The following is a 20,000-nucleotide window of genomic DNA, read 5'->3' on the forward strand; positions in this document are numbered from 1 at the left end:
AGGCGGCTTCATGACCGAACCTCTCTCACACTGACCCGGGTAACATGTCCGCCAGGACCCCCCTGCCCACTGTCAACGAGCGGGACGCCGAAAATGTGAGTTTAACTTGAACTTTCATACTGTTTTACCAGGCCCGCGTTTGATTTGATTGTTCAGCTGTTTCTCTTAAAGGTCGACGACAACACACCAATCGTGTAAAATCATGGCTGACGTCATGGAGCTCTCACTAAATGATCAATGGATGGACTATCCCGGGATTTTATTGGTGGTTTACACGGGTGTTAGTGTGAATACACCCAGCAGATGGGTTCCCGGTTTGTCTCAGTAGTTTACAGGTCAATCACTGTGGGTCCTGTCCTGGAGGAGAGTCCTTCAGAGGCTTGTAGGGTCTCTGAAGTGGGCTCCAGGTAACCAGGTTTCTCTAAGATCTCCAAAAGGGTTCCCAGGTGTCATGTAAGAGGCTCCAGCAGGTTTTTAGGGTCACTGAAAGGATTCCATGTCTCCCAGGTGATGGTCTGGTGCCCTGAGGGCCACCAGGAGAAGGTCAGTCATTCCTGGGGATCTTACAAGTTTTTAAAAGAAGTTCCAGGTGATTTTGAGGAGAGCAGTGACGACGGCTGTAGAGCAGGTTTCAGTGAGTCTTTGAAAGTTTCTCCTGGAGGAGGTGTTTGGGTCCAGGTTTGAGGAGATATGAGGGTCACTGTCAGGAATCAGAACTACCTCTGAGAGGGTTCCAGGAGTCCTGGAAAATGTTTTGGTGGGAAGATACGGCCAAAATCTTCTATCATGTCATTTTAATGGTCATGGTCATTCAATTACTTTTAATGAAGACATGGTTTAATTAACCACACCTCACTGTCCACCTGCCAGAACTGGAGGGATTATGAATAATAACTTAAATGTTCTTCTGTCATTTCAGTGAGAATAAAGGATATCATACAGAGAGCTTCTGAAAAAAATCTTCAAATAAAGTGTTTTTTTTTTTAGAAAAACATGAAAATGTTCCCTTTTCTTCCTCTGTTGACTCTGTTCCAGCTCTAACACCTGTTCTCCTTCTGTCCCACTGCTGTCTCATCTCCAGTCTCAGTGGTTGGCTGAGGAGCGTCCTGTGACTGGTGTTGTAAAAGCTAGAAAAACTACACCGGTTCAAATGCTCCATCAAACTTAAATCATTCTTAGTAATGCATAGGTCCAGGTCCAGGTCCAGGTCCAGACAGGACACTGAGATGGTTTGATCACTCAGAGCTATGACTGAAGCTGCTGTCAGCGCCTGAAACATTGATCTCCACTGTCACCTGTGTGTGTGTGTGTGTGTGTCAGAGGAGAGGTTGCAGCCTGACATCTGACGTGGTAGAGAACATTAGTGTTAGTTTGGCTCAGGCAGTGTGTCATGGAGAGAGGAAATAAAATGATTCTTATCTAATTCATCACATTTCAGTCTTGAGCAATGTGTTTACTGACATCTTCATCGCAATGACGATGAAAACACAATTTATCGGTGAGCACTTCGCTAACTCTGTACTGACAGACACATCTGTTGAACTGTAAACCCTTATACCACCCATCCCACGGTCTCGGTGGTCCTGAGGGTTCCTGAAACTGATGCCAAGGCTTGTTTGAGGAGGTTCCAGCTGGATCACTGATGGTTCAGAAGGATCTTGAGAAGGTTTGTAGGGTCTCTGAGGAGGATTTTGTCCTGGAGGATGTGTCTTTGAGGAGGCTCTAGATGATGAGGAGGTTTCTGTGACTGGGTTCCAGGTGGATCTTTGGAAGGTTTAGAAGCTCGCTGAGAAGGTTTATGGGCTCAGTCATGAGGTTCCAGTCATCTTCTAAGAAGGTTGCAGATGGTCTTAAGGAGGTTTTGGAAGTTCCTGAAAAGTTTTAGGGGGAAAAAGAAAAAGACCTTTTAGGGGGTTTCAGGTGTCCTGGAAGATGTTCCAGTTGTCCTGTGATAGAAATTGGTGACGTTGACTTCAGCTGTGTGGATCTGAGCGAAGATGATTAGTCATCTTTGTGCTGCTGTAAGACTGGAGGGCTGCTGGGAGACTGTCGCAGGTTTTCCAGGAGGTTCCGGGTCGTGACACAGTTTTAGGGCTCAGGTAGAAGGTGATCTGCAGTGAGAGGGTTCTGTGTCTTATTATAAATAATAATATTGCAGTGAATGATGTTAGTATTGAAGCAGTTGTATCTACCTGTCTGAAACTGCCTGCTCCAAGTCCTTCTGTCATTTGGTGCTGTAGAGCCCTGAGGAGTTCTGTTGTCCAATCAGAGCTCAGCACATCATGTGGGAGCTGTCATTGGTCACATGACTTTGTGTCTAAACCAAATGAATGTATCTGAGACGCAAAGAAAAGCTGCTGTAATCTCAATCAGAGGTGCAGCTGACAAATACTTCCACTATGGATCCATCTGTTATCAATGAATCAGTGATTTTCTCTGTGAATTGTTTGTCTATTGTCACAGCCTGGCTCTTAAAGCCATGACAAGGAGGGAGACACACCATGTTAACATTAAAGACAAGTATTTATTTAACAGAAAGAAGCAATAAAAATATAATTGCTAACAAAAATCCTAAAGCATGGGATGTGACAGACGGTAGGTCAGTGCGAAGTGTATGATGTGTGCGTGAAAAGTATGGATGTGAGTAAGTGCTGTAAGGTGCCATAAAATAAACGAAAGGACAACAGAACAACCAAGGCCGCTGGAGGAAGAGAGAAAGGGCGAGCAACAGGCCCGACAGAGCAAAAGAGGAGTGGTCGTCACATCAGAAAACATCACACAGTCGTGAAAAAATGTTTGAAAATATCGTGTTTTATCTCAAACCCAAAGAAAATCTGAGAAACGAGAAACATTTTGAAGTTAGTTGACACTTTGGTTTCTGGCTGATCCTCGTTCTGGATCAAAACTACTCTGAGACCAACAGCGGCTGAAGATCACCTCTTATTTAAATATCAAATGTTGTGCGATTGGATTGAATAGTCTGTGATTCGTATTGTTTTCAGTGAATGGTGTCAGTGTCTATTTAGTTATTGATCAGGTCGTTGCTCATTAATTGATCCAGACGTATCAACCCGATCACGTCACGCTGTAACTCACAGGACTCTGTGTGACATCTTTATTTTTCCCAGCATACCTCAGTCGATGATGGCCGTGGTGAGGCGACCCGCTCCGTCCGCTCTGCTCGTTGTAAAACCGCTCTGTCCACCGCCGGAGACGAGACGCCCCATGTGGGAAACTACCGGCTGCTGAAAACCATCGGGAAAGGAAACTTCGCTAAAGTCAAACTGGCTCGACACGTCCTGACGGGACGAGAGGTGAGACAGACTGAGACCTGTCCCTAGAGTCCACCACAGAGACTTGGTAGAGTCCAAACGGTGTCCTCCAGATCCTCAGAACAGGAACATGTGAAGCAGCGATTTACCTCTCGTCTCTGTCTGACAGGTCGCCATCAAGATCATCGACAAGACCCAGCTGAACCCCACCAGCCTGCAGAAGGTGAGGCAGTCTGGATCCAGACTGTTGGGAGGTCTTACTGTGACTGTGACACCAGAGTCCTGCTGACGCTGGAACAGAGAACATCAGAGAACCTCATGTAATGACTGGATAACTGAAATCCAGATCCAGGCTGAAACTTCATGAACCAGATCATGACCCTCTTTCACCTGAGAACTGGTCCTGTTCCAACCAGGTCCAGACTGTACCAGGTCCAGACTGAACCACTCTGATCAGTCAGAAAGTCCTAATACAGTCTGACCTGACTTCACACTCACACAGGTCATTGATTAGTTATTAATTAGCCACTCAGCCAATCAGGACTCAGAGCGTTGCAACCTCTGTCATACAAGATGTAGTAATAATCTACAAGACCGATGGAGAACCTTCGTCACTCCCATGACTGGACAGGTGGAGGACCTCCGTTACTCCAGTGACTGGACAGGTGGAGGACCTCCGTCATTCCAGTGATTGGACTGGTGGAGGACCTCCGTCACTCCAGTGACTGGACAGGTGGAGGACCTCCGTCACTCCCATGACTGGACAGGTGGAGGACCTCTGTCATTCCAGTGACTGGACAGGTGGAGGACCTCCGTCATTCCAGTGACTGGACAGGTGGAGGACCTCTGTCATTCCAGTGACTGGACAGGTGGAGGACCTCCGTCATTCCAGTGATTGGACTGGTGGAGGACCTCCATCAGTCCCGTTAGAAACAAGTTCATGTCCAGTATGACCAGTTCATATGGACCTGACTGTGGTCCGGCCCTGGTCTACAGGGGGGGGGTGCTGGTCCAGGCTGGCAGTGATGTGAGGTGGACCCAGGTGACCCCCCCTCAGACGTACCTGTGGTGTTTCTGTTGTTCATGATTATATGACCTGATGTTTGTTTGTCTCTCAGCTCTTCAGAGAAGTCAGAATAATGAAGATCCTGAACCACCCCAACATCGGTGAGTCGGTCTGTCTCACCCTCTGTCCTCTCTCCTGTCTCACCCTCTGTCCTCTCACCTGTCTCACCCTCTGTCCTCTCACCTGTCTCACTCTCTGTCCCCTCCACAGTGAAGCTGTTTGAGGTGATAGAGACGGAGAAGACTCTGTACCTGGTGATGGAGTACGCCAGTGGAGGTCAGTCACGCCTTCATCTTCACAGTGAATCTGGATGTTGAGCTGAAACGATTGGTTGATTGATTGATCGGCAGCTGTTGATGATTGATGAGTTGTTAGTTGCAGAGGAGTCTGTGGCTCTTTGGTCAAACAACATTTGAAGACGTCGGGTTTAGGGTGTGATGGTTTTCATGGACTAAAGGATTGATGGAGGAATTAAAAAGTGATTGACAGATGACTCTAAGAGGATGACTAGCTGTTGCTCTGGCTGTTTGACCTCTGACCTGTGTCAGGGTCAGAACACAGTTCAATTCAATTCAATTCAATTCAATTTTATTTGTATAGCGCCAAATCATAATATACATTATCTCAAGGCACTTTACAGGGTAAGGTCAAGACCTTACTTTGTTACAGAGAAAAACCCAACAGTTCCCACAACGAGCAAGCGCTTGGCGACAGGGGGGAGGAAAAACTCCCTTTTAACAGGAAGAAACCTCCAACAGAACCGGGCTCAGGGTGGGCGGCCGTCTGCCTCGACCGGTTGGGTTTAGGGGAAGATAGAAAGAGGGGGAGGGGGAGGAGAGGGGAGAGAAGAGAGAGAGACCAGGAACAGCTGTGTCGGTAATGGCGTTATTAATAATAAAGACAGGTAATAGTAATAGTAAAGATGAGTAGTGGTGGATCTGGATCCTGCTGCTCCCGAGGCAGAGATACCTGCAGAATGAGGACAGAGAGAGGGAGAGAGAGGAGAAGCACAAAACTACGGGAGAGAAAAAAAAAAAAACAAAGTTAATGGCATGAAGTCATTGAGAGAGAGCGGGGGAGAGAGACAGAAATAGGGAGAGAGCGCCCAGTGAATCATGGGAATCCCCCAGCAGTTTAGCTCTATAGCAGCATAGCTAAGGGATGGGTCAGGACATACCCGAGCCAGCCCTAACTATAAGCTTTACTAAACAAGACAGTTTTAAGCCTGATCTTAAAGGTAGAGAGGGTGTCTGCCTCCCGAACCCGAACACAGGTGACCTTCATTCCTCTGTGTGCAGGTGAAGTGTTCGACTACCTCGTAGCTCATGGGAGGATGAAGGAGAAGGAGGCCAGAGCTAAATTTAGACAGGTAACACACACACACACACACACACACACACACACACACACACAGGTGTTACCATGGTAACACCATGCCCCAACTGCATCCCATAATACAACAGTGAAACAGATGGAGTGCTTGTTCAGACTGTTTTCTCTAACTGTAAAGTTCCTCTCCCCCCCCCAGATTGTGTCTGCTGTTCAGTACTGTCATCAGAAGCACATAGTTCACCGTGACCTTAAGGTAAAACAGACAGTAACATGTAAACTCAGATTCCCCAGCTGACAGTAAACACATCATGAACATGTAGAACCTACAGCTGGATTCACCTCCTCCCCCTCCTCCTCCTACAGGCAGAGAACCTCCTCCTTGATGCTGACATGAACATTAAAATAGCAGATTTTGGGTTCAGTAATGAGTTCACTGTCGGTGGGAAACTGGACACTTTCTGTGGTTCTCCTCCGTACGCTGCACCTGAGCTCTTCCAGGTACACACGTCAGTCAGTCATAAAAACCCCGTCAGTGTGTAACTGTGTGTCTTTACACTTTGTTGTGTGTTATGTGTGTTTCAGGGTAAGAAGTATGATGGTCCAGAGGTGGATGTGTGGAGTCTTGGTGTGATCCTCTACACTCTGGTCAGTGGATCTCTGCCATTTGACGGACAGAACCTCAAGGTCAGTAACAGACAGAAGGGTTAAAGGAACATGTAAACAATAAAGTGTCCCTTAGGGAAGATCTTTCTCTCCAGGCATATCGAGATTTAAAGGAACAGTCCGAAATTTTCTGACTCTGACAAGATGATTTTCTGAACAGTTGTACTGTTCCTTTAAGTGACAGATGGGTCCAGCAGTATGCATGATGTGTGTGTTTCTGTCTGTAGGAGCTCAGAGAGCGAGTGCTGCGAGGTAAATATCGCATCCCCTTCTACATGTCAACGGACTGTGAGAACCTGCTGAAACGCTTCCTGGTGCTGAACCCGGGGAAACGAGGAACTCTGGAGGTCAGGAGACAGCATCAATAAATCACCAATACATTGTCAATACATCACCAATACATCATCAATACATTAGTCCAGTACAGGACCCTCTAAATGAATATGGTCTGAACTTTTCCTCTTCAGCAAATCATGAAGGACCGTTGGATCAACGCTGGCTGTGATGAAGAGGAGCTGAAGCCCTTCATCGAGCCAGAGCGGGACATCAGGGACCAGAAGAGGATCGGTACACACTCAGCTCAAATCCAGTCCAGTTAGAGTCCAGTTCTAATCCAGTTCTAATCCAGTTCTAATCCAGTTCAGATCCAGTTCAGATCCAGTTCCAGTCTGTTGTAGTCCAGTTCCAGTCCGGTCCAGGAGCACTGTCAGTGTGTGGGTCCTGATGTGTGTGTTGTGTTTCAGACGTGATGGTGGGGATGGGTTACTCCAGAGAGGAGATCAACGATTCGCTCGCCAAGATGAAGTACGATGACATCACAGCTACCTACCTGCTGCTTGGGCGCAGGACTGCTGAGGTCAGAGATTGCCATGGTAACAGCAGGTGTGCAGATGACCTGCAGTCACCGGCGGTGATAACTGATGTGTGTTTGATGTGCAGGTGGAGGTGAGCGACTCCTCGTCCTCCAGCACCATCTCTCTGCTCAAAGCTCGTCCATCCAGCAGCAATCAGTCTCCTGCTCGACTCCTCGTCCAGCGCTCCTCCTCCTCCTCCAAACAGAGGAGGTACAGTGACCAAGGTACAGTTCCAGACCAGGACCTGGGGTTAATCCAGACCAGTTCCAGACTGCAGTTTGTTCAGTAACTCCCTCTCTCCTCCTCAGTGTGTCCGGGGGCCTCTGCTCCTCACTCCAGGAGGAGCCAGACGGCAGCGTCAGCAGAGGGGGAGGTGAAGCAGGAGGTGGGTGGTCAGAGCCGGAAGTCCAGTCCTGTGGAGGGGGGCAGTCCTCTGCTAGGAAACGCCAACAACCCCAACATGGCTGACATCCCGGAGCGGAGGAAGACGTCGGCCACACCCACCGTGAGTTAACCTGTTAGACAAGTGGACACAGGTGTGACAGGAAGCCTTCAGAGGCTCTGTAGACGGAGCATTTCACCCAGAAGCCACTGCTGCCAAACAGTCAGGTGAACTCACACCTGTAAACTGTTGAATAAAACTTTATTTACTGTCGGTAGTTGACAGGATCTGATGTAAAAACAGTCCGGTCCAACCTTAAGGGTGACAGGTAAACTGTTGTGACATCAAGACTCCTCCCCTCGTCTCAGAGGAAGTACATGTCTCATTCAGTAATCAGTTCACTGATTATTGATCAATAATTCAATTCAATTCAATTTTATTTGTATAGCGCCAAATCATAATATACATTATCTCGAGGCACTTTACAGGGTCAGGTCGAGACCTTACTTTGTTACAGAGAAAAACCCAACAGTTCCCACAAAGAGCAGAGCTTGGCGACAGGGGGGAGGAAAAACTTCCTTTAACAGGAAGAAACCTCCAACAGAACCGGGCTCGGGGTGGGGGGGGTCTGCCTCGACCGGTTGGGTTTAGGAGGAGATAAAAAAGGGGGGGGGTGGGGGGAGGAGAGAGGAGAAAGAGAGAGAGAGACCAGGAACAGGTAATGCTGTTATCAATAATAATGACAGGTAACAGTGGTTAATAGTAATGATGAGTAGTGGTGGATCTGGATCCTGCTGCTCCAGAGGCAGAGAGACCTGCAGAATGAGGAGAGAGCGAGAGAGCGAGAGAGCGAGAGAGTGAGAGAGCACGAGAGCACCCAGTGCATCATGGGAATCCCCCAGCAGTCTAGCTCTATAGCAGCATAACTAAGGGATGGGTCAGGACATACCCGAGCCAGCCCTAACTATAAGCTTTACTAAACAGGACAGTTTGAAGCCTGATCTTAAAGGTAGAGAGGGGGTCTGCCTCCCGAACCCACACTGGGAGCTGGTTCCACAGGAGAGGAGCCTGATAGCTGAAGGCTCTGCCCCCCATTCTGCTCTTACAAACTCTTAGTGCTGCATTTGACACCATCGATCATAAGATTTTATTACAGAGACTAGAACATATGGTCGGCATTAAAGGAACCGCACTAAGCTGGTTTAAGTCATATTTGTCAGATAGACTCCAGTTTGTTCATGTTAATAACAACTCTTCTATCAACACTACAGTCAGTCATGGGGTTCCACAAGGTTCTGTGCTAGGACCAATACTTTTTAGTCTACAGGTGCTGGTCATATAATTAGAATATCATGAAAAAGTTGATTTATTTCAGTAATTACATTCAAAAAGTGAAACTTGTATATTGTATTCATTCATTACACACAGACTGATATTTCAAACATTTATTTCTTTTAATTTTGATGATTATAACTGACAACTAATGAAAACCACAAATTCAGTATCTGAGAAAATTAGAATATTACTTAAGACCAGTACAAAGAAAGGATTTTTAACTCAAAACACCTACAAAGGCCTTTAAATGGTCTCTCAGTCTAGTTCTGTAGGCTACACAATCATGGGGAAGACTGCTGACTTGACAGTTGTCCAAAAGACGACCATTGTCACCTTGCACAAGGAGGGCAAGACACAAAAGGTCATTGCTAAAGAGGCTGGCTGTTCACAGGGCTCTGTGTCCAAGCACATTAATAGAGAGGCGAAGGGAAGGAAAAGATGTGGTAGAAAAAAGTGTACAAGCAATAGGGATAACCGCACCCTGGAGAGGATTGTGAAACAAAACCCATTCAAAAATGTGGGGGAGATTCACAAAGAGTGGACTGCAGCTGGAGTCGGCGCTTCAAGAACCACCACGCACAGACGTATGCAAGACATGGGTTTCCGCTGTCGCATTCCTTGTGTCAAGCCACTCTTGAACAAGAGACAGCATCAGAAGCGTCTCGCCTGGGCTAAAGACAAAAAGGACTGGACTGCTGCTGAGTGGTCCAAAGTTATGTTCTCTGATGAAAGTAAATTTGGCATTTCCTTTGGAAATCAAGGTCCCAGAGTCTGGAGGAAGAGAGGAGAGGCACAGAATCCATGTTGCTTGAGGTCCAGTGTAAAGTTTCCACAGTCACTGATGGTTTGGGGTGCCATGTCATCTGCTGGTATTGGTCCACTGTGTTTTCTGAGGTCCAAGGTCAACGCAGCCATCTACCAAGACGTTTTAGAGCACTTCATGCTTCCTGCTGCTGACCAACTTTATGGAGATGCAGATTTCATTTTCCAACAGGACTTGGCACCTGCACACAGTGCCAAAGCTACCAGTACCTGGTTAAAGGACCATGGTATCCCTGTTCTTAATTGGCCAGCAAACTCGCCTGACCTTAACCCCATAGAAAATCTATGGGGTATTGTGAAGAGGAAGATGCGATACACCAGACCCAACAATGCAGAAGAGCTGAAGGCCACTATCATAACACCTGAGCAGTGCCACAGACTGATCAACTCCATGCCACGCCGCATTGCTGCAGTAATTCAGGCAAAAGGAGCCCCAACCAAGTATTGAGTGCTGTACATGCTCATACTTTTCATGTTCATACTTTTCAGTTGGCCAACATTTCTAAAAATCCTTTTTTTGTACTGGTCTTAAGTAATATTCTAATTTTCTGAGATACTGAATTTGTAGTTTTCATTAGTTGTCAGTTATAATCATCAAAATTAAAAGAAATAAACATTTGAAATATATCAATCTGTGTATAATGAATGAATACAATATACAAGTTTCACTTTTTGAATGGAATTACTGAAATAAATCAACTTTTTCATGATATTCTAATTATATGACCAGCACCTGTAAATTCTATCGTGGATTTTACAGGGAGCCAATGCAGAGAAGCTAACAGAGGAGAGATGTGATCTCGTTTCCTAGTTCCTGTCAGTACTCGTGCTGCCGCATCAATTGGAGGCTTTTTACTGAATTTTTGGGACATCCTGACAATAAAGAGTTACAGTAGTCCAGTCTTGAGGTAACAAATGCATGAACTAGCTTTTCAGCAATGTGAATGAATGAACTGTTGATCAGCTGACGGCCTCCAGCTCCCTGTTCATCACTCGTTCTGCCTGAGAGCCTTTTAGATCTGATGCAGATCTGGATCAGACTGTGGTCTCTGGAGGACTGAGTGGACCTGCTCTGTTTTAATGAGACCATGTGTTTGACTCAGGGGGGGTCGTCCAGCATGACGAGGAGGAACACGTACGTGTGCAGTGAGAGGAACTCCACAGACCGACATTCTGTGGTCCACAACGGCAAGGAGAACAGGTACAGGTGTTTGGATCAGGATCAAAACCAGATCAGATCTGACCCTCTAAAAACAGCTGATTCATGGGTCCATGACAGAAAGTACAGTAACCCCGCCTCCTCCTTTCAGCTCAGTGACTACACCCACCCAGAGATCAGTAGGCGGAGCCTCCACCCACAGTGTGAGCAGCGGAGCGACTCCTCCAGACCGGCTGCGCTTCCCTCGGGGGACGGCGAGTCGCAGCACCTTCCACGGAGGTCAGCTCCGAGAGAGACGCACCGCCACCTACAATGGCCCCCCCGCCTCACCCAGCCTGTCACATGACGCCACACCCCTCGCCCAATCACGAGCCAGAGGGTCCACCAACCTGTTCTCCAAACTCACCTCCAAACTTACACGCAGGTACGCCAGGTCAAAGCATCATGGGAGGTTGAGTGTATTTACCTGTGTGACAGGTGAGTCAGACAGGTGTATCAGACTGAGAGCAGTGAGACAGGTGAGAGACCAGGTCTGAGACACGAACCAGAACGTCTTCCTCCTTTTCCTTGTTCCTCGTCTTCCACCTGCTCATTAACACTGAGACTCTTCCTCCCTTGTGTCCTTGTGTCCTTGCTGTCAGAGGGGTGTCAGAGGTTGAGAGGAACAGGAGACCTGAAGGGTCCAGGTGAGTCAGACAGGTGTCTGTGTCTCTGTTGTGTTGTTTAGTGTTGTAATGCTCTTCATTCTGATTGGTTGAGATTAGTGGACAGTACCTGCAGCCCAGCCAATCAGAAACCACCTCCACGTTGTTTGTTCTCAGCTGCTGTGAACAATGAAGTTCAGTGTGAAGGATTCAAATGTTCTTGAGTTTAACACAAACATCCTGTCTCCTCCCTCTACCCCCACCCCCACCCCCCAGTCGTAATGTGTCGTCTGATCAGAAGGAGGAGCCTGGTTCTCCTGCTGCTCCTCACCTGAAGGAGTCGAAGCCTCGCTCCCTGAGGTTCACCTGGAGCATGAAGACCACATCCTCCATGGAGCCTCTAGACATGATGAGGGAGATCAGGAAAGTCCTGGATGCCAACAACTGTGACTATGAGCAGCGCGAGCGCTTTCTACTGCTTTGTGTCCATGGAGACGGGCACGCCGACAGCCTCGTCCAATGGGAGATGGAGGTGTGCAAACTGCCCCGCCTCTCACTCAATGGAGTGAGATTCAAACGGATTTCAGGAACGTCCATTGCCTTCAAGAACATTGCCTCCAAGATCGCCAATGAACTCAAACTGTAGAGCAGAAGAGAGACAGGTAGACAGAGACAGGTGCAGGGACAGGTGTGTCCATGGTCAGGTCTCAGCAGGTGCGTTTAAATGGGAGCAGCAGTCGTACCTGTGTGAGTCATCAGTGTGTGGCTGCAGCTGAAGGCCGGTCCACGTGTGACATCACTTGCTGTGATCTGTCTTTGTGATGCTGATGTCACACACACACACACACACACACACACACCTGCTGCTGTTGAGAGCCAAGGAACTATCGGCGTTGATGGTTCCTGAAGAACGTGAGAACACTGAGCGTTGATCCTCAGCAGGAAATACCTTCACTAGTTCACCATCGTCCTGAGTCACAGATGACATCATCAGCTGATCTTCATGTTGATTGGTTCAGCCCAGGCCAGCTATTGGTGCTGACCTTTCCTCCTCATCACCCACAACCACAACAGCTACACATATTAATTCAGGTAAGGGGTTTCCCTTACCTGCTCCCAGTACAGCAGGGGCAGATCCACATCACACTTGTTTGAATTAAATTGAATAAACATGGCTGACATGGCAAAGGATCATGGGACTTGGTGTCCAGTATGAGACACAGGAACTGTTCTGCTGTGATGTACATTTGTTTTATTCTGCAATGACTGACCTGCAGGTGTTTTGGCCTCGCCCACCAGAGGACAGGTGAGGGGGGTGTCAGACTGAAGGGGGCGGAGTCATGTGAGCCCAGACAGGTGGGTGTGAGTCAGTGTTTGTGAATGTAAATAGTTTGACAGAGACTCACCTTGTTTTTATGTTGATTTGTTTCCTCTTTTGTACATGTGAGCATTCAGCTGATCGTCAGCTGGTCAACGGCTGATTGTTACTGTTGTTTGTTAACTGAACGTCAGGTTCCCTTGTGTCTCATTAAACACCTTGCAGTAGCACAGCTTCCTGTGTGGATGGAGTCTTTTGTCAAACTGCAGAAGCCCAGAGAGGTCATGGATCATCCTGGTGTAGCTCCCTGGCTGACACTCGGATGACATCAGTCGTGGTGACAGTGTTAGGTACATGTAGGTTTATGTACAGACTCCAGGGATTTGTAGTTTATCTCTGAATTAATTTCTTCAAACTGTAGATTCTTTAAGCACAGAGACACTTTAACGCAGGTGAGGTACGGGCTTCAGGTGTCACGACCAATAAAGCAGTTTATCTGAAGATGAAGAAGATTCACTGTCTGAACTGATGATAAAACACTGTGCTGTCAAACCACAGAAAAATGACACTTCACAATAAAACGCTGACTTTATTCTTTCAGAGAAAGTTTTGGATGAACTGACTTTATTGATGATGTCACCATCAGGTAGCGTCCGTTCACACTGGTGAGCGTGGTCCCAGCTGGTCTCACTGATCTGAGGCCTGCTGTTACGCAGGTTCTGGTCTCTAAGCTGGTCTGAAGAGTTTATTTTAGTTCATTCATTTCTCATCTAACGTTACTGTCGGTTCAGTTTCCTCTACACGCTCAAAAACTGTGATGTAATAAATAATAAAGAACCAAGAACCTGCAGAGAACCTGACCACCTGCAGCTGACACCGACACCCCCCCCCCCCGCCCCCCAGCCTAATTATATAAACAGTCCAATCAGGTGTGTGTGTGTGTGGAATGACGACAGGTGAGCAGCAGTGTTTAGTTGGGGCCACAGAGACTTTATTAGAGATTTCAGGTGTTAGATGAGTCCAACAGGTGGAGACAGGAAATAGAAAATCCTTCACATGTTGGCAGACTGAAGTCTAACTGAGCGGCTCTAAACGTCCTGCTGCTTCAGGACGGGTTCTGATTGATTACAGTGTGGGGGTGGGGGTGAGGAGGGGAGTGAGGGGAGAGGAGGGGGGTGTCAGAGGTTACAGTGACACAGTTCACTTCTGCTCAGGCATCATGTCGTCGATGCTCTCTCCAGCCTCCAGACGTTTCTCCATGTCCACCAGCAGGTTGACACCGTCCACCACCATCTGCACCAGCTCCACCTCTGAGAAACCCAGACGGTCCGCGTTGGAGATGTCAAAGACTCCGCCCACCGCCGCCGTGTCCACACCACCTGAGACACAGACAGGAAGTGATCTAACGAGGGCAGGATTTGTGAACAGAGCCGAGGGAACGCCTGACTCTAAATCTGAACCTCGGCACATCTACAGGACTTGTGGCTGAATCTACAGCATTGATTGGTTGAGCTGGTCCTGAGCTGGAGTCTCAAGTCCCTGTGGTTTCAGTGCTGACCCCCCCACCCCCCACCCACAAACCCTTTCCCCTCATGCTGACATGGGGGTGGGACTGACCTCTGACCCAGGATGTCAGGTTTATAACTGCACATGGTCATGATCACCTTCAGATGAGAGGTCACCACTGCAGAACCTTCAGTCCAGGTTCTCACTGAACCTAAACCTCCATGCAGACTTGTGGACTGAGCCCTCAACGACTTCAGTCCAGCAGTGCACTGTGACATCAGAACCCTTCAGGACCCTGGACCTGCCACATGACTTCTGTAAATACCTCTCTACTGTGGTTGAAAGGAACTGGGGTATTTCAACACTGAGGTGACAGACTGACCCTGGACCAGGTGCCCGGATTTGGATCAGTGGATGGTTTCAGGTCAGGGCAGAGCAGCTGGACATTCACACTAAATAGACCTCACAACATCAAAGTAAATAACAGCCTGTAACACTTAACATTTACATTCACTCATCTGTCAGACGCTTTTATCCAAAGTGACTCACAAGTGAAGGACAGTAGTGAAGCTTCAGTGCAGTGGGAACCTTAATGTAAGTATCAGGTTCTACATCTGTTTAAACAGTGCAGGAGACTGAATGAGAAAGTGCAGAGGAAGAGTTAGTTAGACATGTTAGGTGTGAGGAGAGGAGGTGCTCTCTGAGGAGAGAGAGGGACGCTCCTGCTCTGAGGAGCTCTCAGGAGCTGGTTCCACCATCAGGGAACCACAGACCAGAACCGTCTGGACTGAGACTGAGACTGTCTGTGTGCAGGGACGGTGATGACAGACATTAGAGGAGCACAGTGGAGGAGGAGCATCAGGCTGAAGGACTGAGTTCAGACCCAGAGTCTCTCTGAAGGCAGCATCAGAGACTGGATCTGATTGACTTTGTGTTTGTTACATGATTTAACAGGTTGTTAATGTTTTCACATTGGTACATTCACATTTGCTGTGAATTATGGGTAATCTGCGTGGAGTCTGCAACCCAAGTGGACTCTCAGTCCTCACAAAGTCCTCTTGGGGCCACTTGTGGGTCTGGTCAGCACCTGTCAGGATATTTGGATCCAAAACTGTTCTCGGCTGCTGATGTTCTCAAAGTGAGACTCAGAGGTCACAGAGGAGACTGTGTGGAACTTGGTTCTTGAGAGTCACAGGAAGTCACTCAGACCAACATGTCTGTGCACCTGTCCACCTGTCAAAGTACCTGTCTCTCTCTCTGTTTACCTGTTCCTCTCTTCTGCAGCCTCAGCCTCTTCAGGATCTCTCCGAACTTCTCGTGCTTGCTGATGTTTGGCAGTTTGACGTGGACTCCGGCTCTCAGTCCCGTCCCCAGGTTAGAAGGGCAGGTGAGGACGTAGCCCAGGTGTTCGTTCCACATGAACTCATGACCCCGCTCCTTAAACAAGCCCTCAATCTGTTACACAGAGAGAGAGAGAGAAGTGGTCAGTGGACAGGTGAGATCAAGCACTGCAGGACTCCTGTAAACAGAAGGTGAGGTGCAGGTGTTCACCTTGGTGAGTCCAGTACAGAAGCGGGTGAACACCTCCCTCATGTTGCCTCCTTTCTGCATGCTGATGACACGCAGGTGATCCTCCTCGTTCACCCAAACCAGGAAGGTCTTGTTGTCATTGTGCCTGCAGGTCGAGGAGAGCGAAGGGTTAATCACAGAGCGCCTGTCTTTATGCTGAATTTACATCACCTGTTAAATTATTGACATAATATAATTATAACCATCATTGTGTTTCTGCTGTGACCATATTGTACACGGAGCCTCCTCTGTCTCTACATGCAGCTGCTCAAAATATAATAATTATATATTTCTTTATGTCTGTGTCATATTCATATAAAGTCCAGACATTGAAATGATAGTGAAAGGTGTCAGTTCTATATAATGTTGCTAATATCATGTCAGTATGACTATTAACTGATGTTTTCTCTGTCTACTTTTTGCTGTGAAGAGCTCGTCACAAGTGAAAAATAGGCGAGATGCTGGATCTCTAGCTCACACAAAGCAGCAGTGAGGCATGAGAGGCGTCTCTTCATGTATCAAAGGGTTAATCAGGCATTAATGAAGCGCTACAGAGGAGATTTCTAAATATCGAGATATATATCATAGATCACAGTATAGCCTAAAGATATCACAAGGTTAATTTGTTATTAGATCATTTGTTTTGACTCTCTGATTTTATCTCAGTATTTAAACTCAGTAGCAGTATCTCAGCAGGTCAGAGTTTGTGGTGTGTTCACTGACCAGATGCCACGGCCGTCGGGCCAGTCGCGGGCCATGCCGGACGCCAGCAGCAGTGGGGACACAGGCTTGTCAAACAGGAAGTGGTCATCAATCAGCTGCTGCTGCTCCTCCTCCGTCATGTTCTTCAGAGCGTAGTACTTGCCCTTCAACTCCCCGTCCAGGATGTCCAAACCTGCAGCACACACAGGGTCAAAGGTCAGGCACAGGACAGTCAGGTGAGAGGGAGGCTGAATTCAGGGTGAACCTCTGCTCCTGGGTGAATGTAATCAGTGTAATTTGACACTGCAGATAAAATGGGACAATGATAAATAATTAATAATTATACTATCTAATATTAATTCTATTATCATTTTAATGAATATCTGCTGCTCCACCTCTGGATTCTTCTTTGTTCTCCACACAATTAACTCATAACTGTCTCACAACTCTCTCTACAACTCAAACCAGACCAGAGGTTTTCTGACTGTTACCTTCATTTCGTCATCATGCCCTGGATTTCATGTCCAGACTGAGCAGAACGTTTGAGTCCAGTTAGTTTTACAGAACCAACCCGTTCCATAACTGTCACCTATTTATATTATGTCTGGACTTCAGTATCTGTCTCATTTTGATGTTTTTTTTGTTTCAAATTAAAAAACAAAGCTGGGTTTTTGTCTGTGTCGTGACTTTTCAGACAGTGGGGGGCAGCAGAGTCTCTGGTCTGGGTGCATCCAGTTCAGTTCATTCTCATTTGCATGTGAAAGGTGGTTTTAGAATGACTGAGCCCTCGGCCTCATTACGAGTCTCAGCAGGACAACACACAGCTCACAGTTATATAACAGTTTGATCTGCTGCTGCATTCACTGACATGCTCACTGAGGCTCACTGAGGCATGATGGGAAAATATCTAAATAAAGACGGGTAATTTTCAGCTGCAGACAGAGCTAAATAAATCAGACTGATGGAGAGTTTGTTCCTCCTCTGTGTCAGTGAGTCTGCAGGCACACCTCCATCATCAGATCAGAGCTTCCCTGAACGCACCATCAGATTGTGTGTCTGCAGGTTTTTATACAAATAAACTGTTTTGTACTTTCAATGGAGAGGTTTTCGATGGCGCGTCGTTCTCCACGGCTGCAGTGTGGCGGCAGACAGAAGCCACGAATGCTCCGCCCTGTCCGAACGCGAGAGCTCAGAACGTAGTTTGGGTCCAGATCGTCTCCACCCTGAAACATACAGAACATAAGATGAACAGAGACCACAGTAGATGTCCTCTCAGCACCATGGACAGAGCTACCGGTCTATTAAAGAGATTAGTCACATGACAGCTGAACAGGAAGAACACAGGTGTGTTACTGGTTGATTTGTGACTGAAGGTCTGGATGAGTCGTTGCACTTAGTTCACTTACACCAGGCTGATGTGACAAAAAAAAAGCAAAATAACTGTGAGATTAGAGGCCGAGTGTTGACGTATGAACGGACCCTGATGGTAGGTGGGTTAAAGAGAAACCAGACTAAGAGTCTACAGCCGTGCTAACAGGAGCCTGAGTCTTGGTCATGAACCAAAGTGTTGGGCCAGTTCAAATATTGACCTGATGGCGCTGGAGTAGAAGTCCGAGGATCAGCTGTTACAGTTCATCCTGGGGGGACGTGGACGTGTGGACTGCGTTCATCAGTGTGGAGCAGTGAGCTGACTGAGCATTGTGGTGCGTTCACGTACACTCCAGCTGACAGGGTTTAGGGTAAGATGGCTTCCTCACATCCCTCTGACAGATGTGAGCCACATAAACAAAACTGACTGTAGCTATAGTGAATCGACTACAGTTACATGATCAGTCACATGAGTAGTGCTGATCTTAGCTGCGACTCATTTTGCTTGAATTGAAAAACAAACTGTTGTGTGATTTGGGGTCAAAGCTTCATTATGACTGTGTTTAAACAACCAGTTCTTCATTAGTTCAGAGGAACAGATTCAACTGTTTCACAAACCATCAGTGAAACTTCCTGCAGATTTTTTTACATTAAAAACTTTTACTGTGAAACATCTGCAGGAAGTGTTGAGTTTTATTGTTGGCAGCTTAGTAAAGAAAAGCGATTTGATCAGTTAATGACAGTAACTAATAACTCTGGTTTACCTGTCCAGGTACGAGCATGTTCACGTGAAAGAGAAAGAGTATTTAGTATGAACACCATCATCATCCGAACCATGAATAAAGTATTAAAATGATCTGAGAAGAAACTGAGACCTGCAGGTGAGTTCAGTTATAGAGATGTCATCAGGTGAAATTCAGCTGAACTCTGAACAACATGATCACATGACCAGAATAAAAAAGAAACAGCAGAAATAATTTTAATTGAAAGTCATACTGAAGATAAACTGTAAATAATAAGATGATGATGATGTGATGAAGATCAGACAGTTAAAGTGACGTCAGACTGTTTGTGGAGAGAAGTAGTTGATGTGTGATGAGCTCAGTGAGACTGAAATGTACATTTCTAATGATGAAGTATTGATCAGTGTGTGGATCATTGATCTGATCAGAGACATCACAGGTTTAGTTTTTATTTCCAGTTCTGCTCACAGAGTCTCCTCCTGTTATTCTGAGCTGCAGTGATGAAGAGGAGTCACAGCTTCATCACTGTCTGTGGATGAAAGAACCTGTGTTCAGTTCAGATGAAGCTCTAATAGTTCTGATGGAGTTATTTAGTGATAAACTCTCCTGTTTGTTAGAAGCTGTTTTAAAACCAGAGTGGACACATGGAAAGACTCCAACAGCAGAACATCCACTGATCATCTGCTGAGCTTTATTATTAGACTTTATTCTCAACTCTCTTGTTTCTGTCAGGATCCTGTAGACATGAAAACACTCAGTGTTTTCCAGGTATCTGATTGGTCAGTAGTTTGATCTGATCCTCTGTAGTTAACCTTAACTGGAGCAGGTTAGGAGTTCAGCATCAGTTACCATGGTGATTTACGCCAGTAACAAGGGAGCCACCGTGGTAGGACTGAAAACCAGAGTTAAACCTGAAGTTACCTGGATGACCTCAGATCCTGCTTCGTAGAGCAGGACTCAGGTCAGTTTGTTGTTGTTTACCTGCAGGTTCTCAGGGTTCAGATCCGTCTTGTGTTTGTCTGATGGTTTGTATCCTCCATGGCGGTCTTCGATCACTGGATCCATCAGCTCTTTGAACACCTCATATGTCTCCTCGTCTCCAGCGACGCAGCCGACCGTCATGATGAATGGATGACCTGCAGCGACACAAAATGGCCAATCAGTCCCTGCCCATCACTATTTTCCGACAGGTAGGCAAAGTATCTATACTCTTTGCATTGTCTTTTTTTCATTTTCTCATAGAAATGTTGCCAAATAAATTAAGT

At 46.8% G+C, this 20,000-nt stretch overlaps 2 protein-coding genes across 4 annotated transcripts in view; one reads left to right on the plus strand and one right to left on the minus strand.

Annotated features, from left to right (window-relative positions):
• Positions 1 to 13,079, plus strand: part of LOC139612091 (MAP/microtubule affinity-regulating kinase 3-like) — a 13,558-nt gene extending 479 nt beyond the window's left edge. Inside the window, exons 1-18 of one of the 3 annotated variants that reach the window (XM_071467284.1) lie at positions 1 to 95; positions 3,129 to 3,314; positions 3,442 to 3,495; positions 4,391 to 4,439; positions 4,549 to 4,614; positions 5,637 to 5,707; positions 5,867 to 5,923; positions 6,034 to 6,168; positions 6,253 to 6,354; positions 6,561 to 6,680; positions 6,801 to 6,900; positions 7,077 to 7,189; positions 7,273 to 7,411; positions 7,496 to 7,692; positions 10,830 to 10,927; positions 11,037 to 11,309; positions 11,527 to 11,571; positions 11,806 to 13,079. The exon at positions 1 to 95 is cut by the window's left edge and continues 479 nt beyond it. In XM_071467284.1, the coding sequence (XP_071323385.1) occupies positions 45 to 95; positions 3,129 to 3,314; positions 3,442 to 3,495; positions 4,391 to 4,439; positions 4,549 to 4,614; positions 5,637 to 5,707; positions 5,867 to 5,923; positions 6,034 to 6,168; positions 6,253 to 6,354; positions 6,561 to 6,680; positions 6,801 to 6,900; positions 7,077 to 7,189; positions 7,273 to 7,411; positions 7,496 to 7,692; positions 10,830 to 10,927; positions 11,037 to 11,309; positions 11,527 to 11,571; positions 11,806 to 12,175 (2,226 nt within the window). In that variant the 5' untranslated portion in view covers positions 1 to 44 and the 3' untranslated portion in view covers positions 12,176 to 13,079. Of the gene's footprint in view, positions 96 to 3,128; positions 3,315 to 3,441; positions 3,496 to 3,520; positions 3,775 to 4,390; positions 4,440 to 4,548; positions 4,615 to 5,636; positions 5,708 to 5,866; positions 5,924 to 6,033; positions 6,169 to 6,252; positions 6,355 to 6,560; positions 6,681 to 6,800; positions 6,901 to 7,076; positions 7,190 to 7,272; positions 7,412 to 7,495; positions 7,693 to 10,829; positions 10,928 to 11,036; positions 11,310 to 11,526; positions 11,572 to 11,805 lie in introns of those variants that run through there. The other 2 variants (XM_071467286.1, XM_071467285.1) reach the window with 2 other exon arrangements.
• Positions 13,080 to 13,816: 737 nt separating this feature from the next.
• The window catches only part of LOC139612093 (creatine kinase B-type-like), a 9,278-nt gene continuing 3,094 nt past the window's right edge, over positions 13,817 to 20,000 (minus strand). The window contains exons 3-8 of the mRNA XM_071467289.1: positions 19,717 to 19,871; positions 17,715 to 17,847; positions 16,646 to 16,817; positions 15,905 to 16,028; positions 15,619 to 15,808; positions 13,817 to 14,226 (exon numbers count right to left, since the gene is read on the minus strand). Coding sequence (XP_071323390.1) covers positions 14,048 to 14,226; positions 15,619 to 15,808; positions 15,905 to 16,028; positions 16,646 to 16,817; positions 17,715 to 17,847; positions 19,717 to 19,871 — 953 coding nt within the window. The 3' untranslated portion in view covers positions 13,817 to 14,047. The remainder of the gene's footprint in view (positions 14,227 to 15,618; positions 15,809 to 15,904; positions 16,029 to 16,645; positions 16,818 to 17,714; positions 17,848 to 19,716; positions 19,872 to 20,000) is intronic.

Source organism: Trachinotus anak, unplaced genomic scaffold (assembly GCF_046630095.1).
Source record: "Trachinotus anak isolate AG129_WGS33_773 ecotype Australia unplaced genomic scaffold, CSIRO_AGI_Tana_v1 ptg000031l, whole genome shotgun sequence".
Classification (NCBI taxonomy): Eukaryota; Metazoa; Chordata; class Actinopteri; order Carangiformes; family Carangidae; genus Trachinotus; species Trachinotus anak.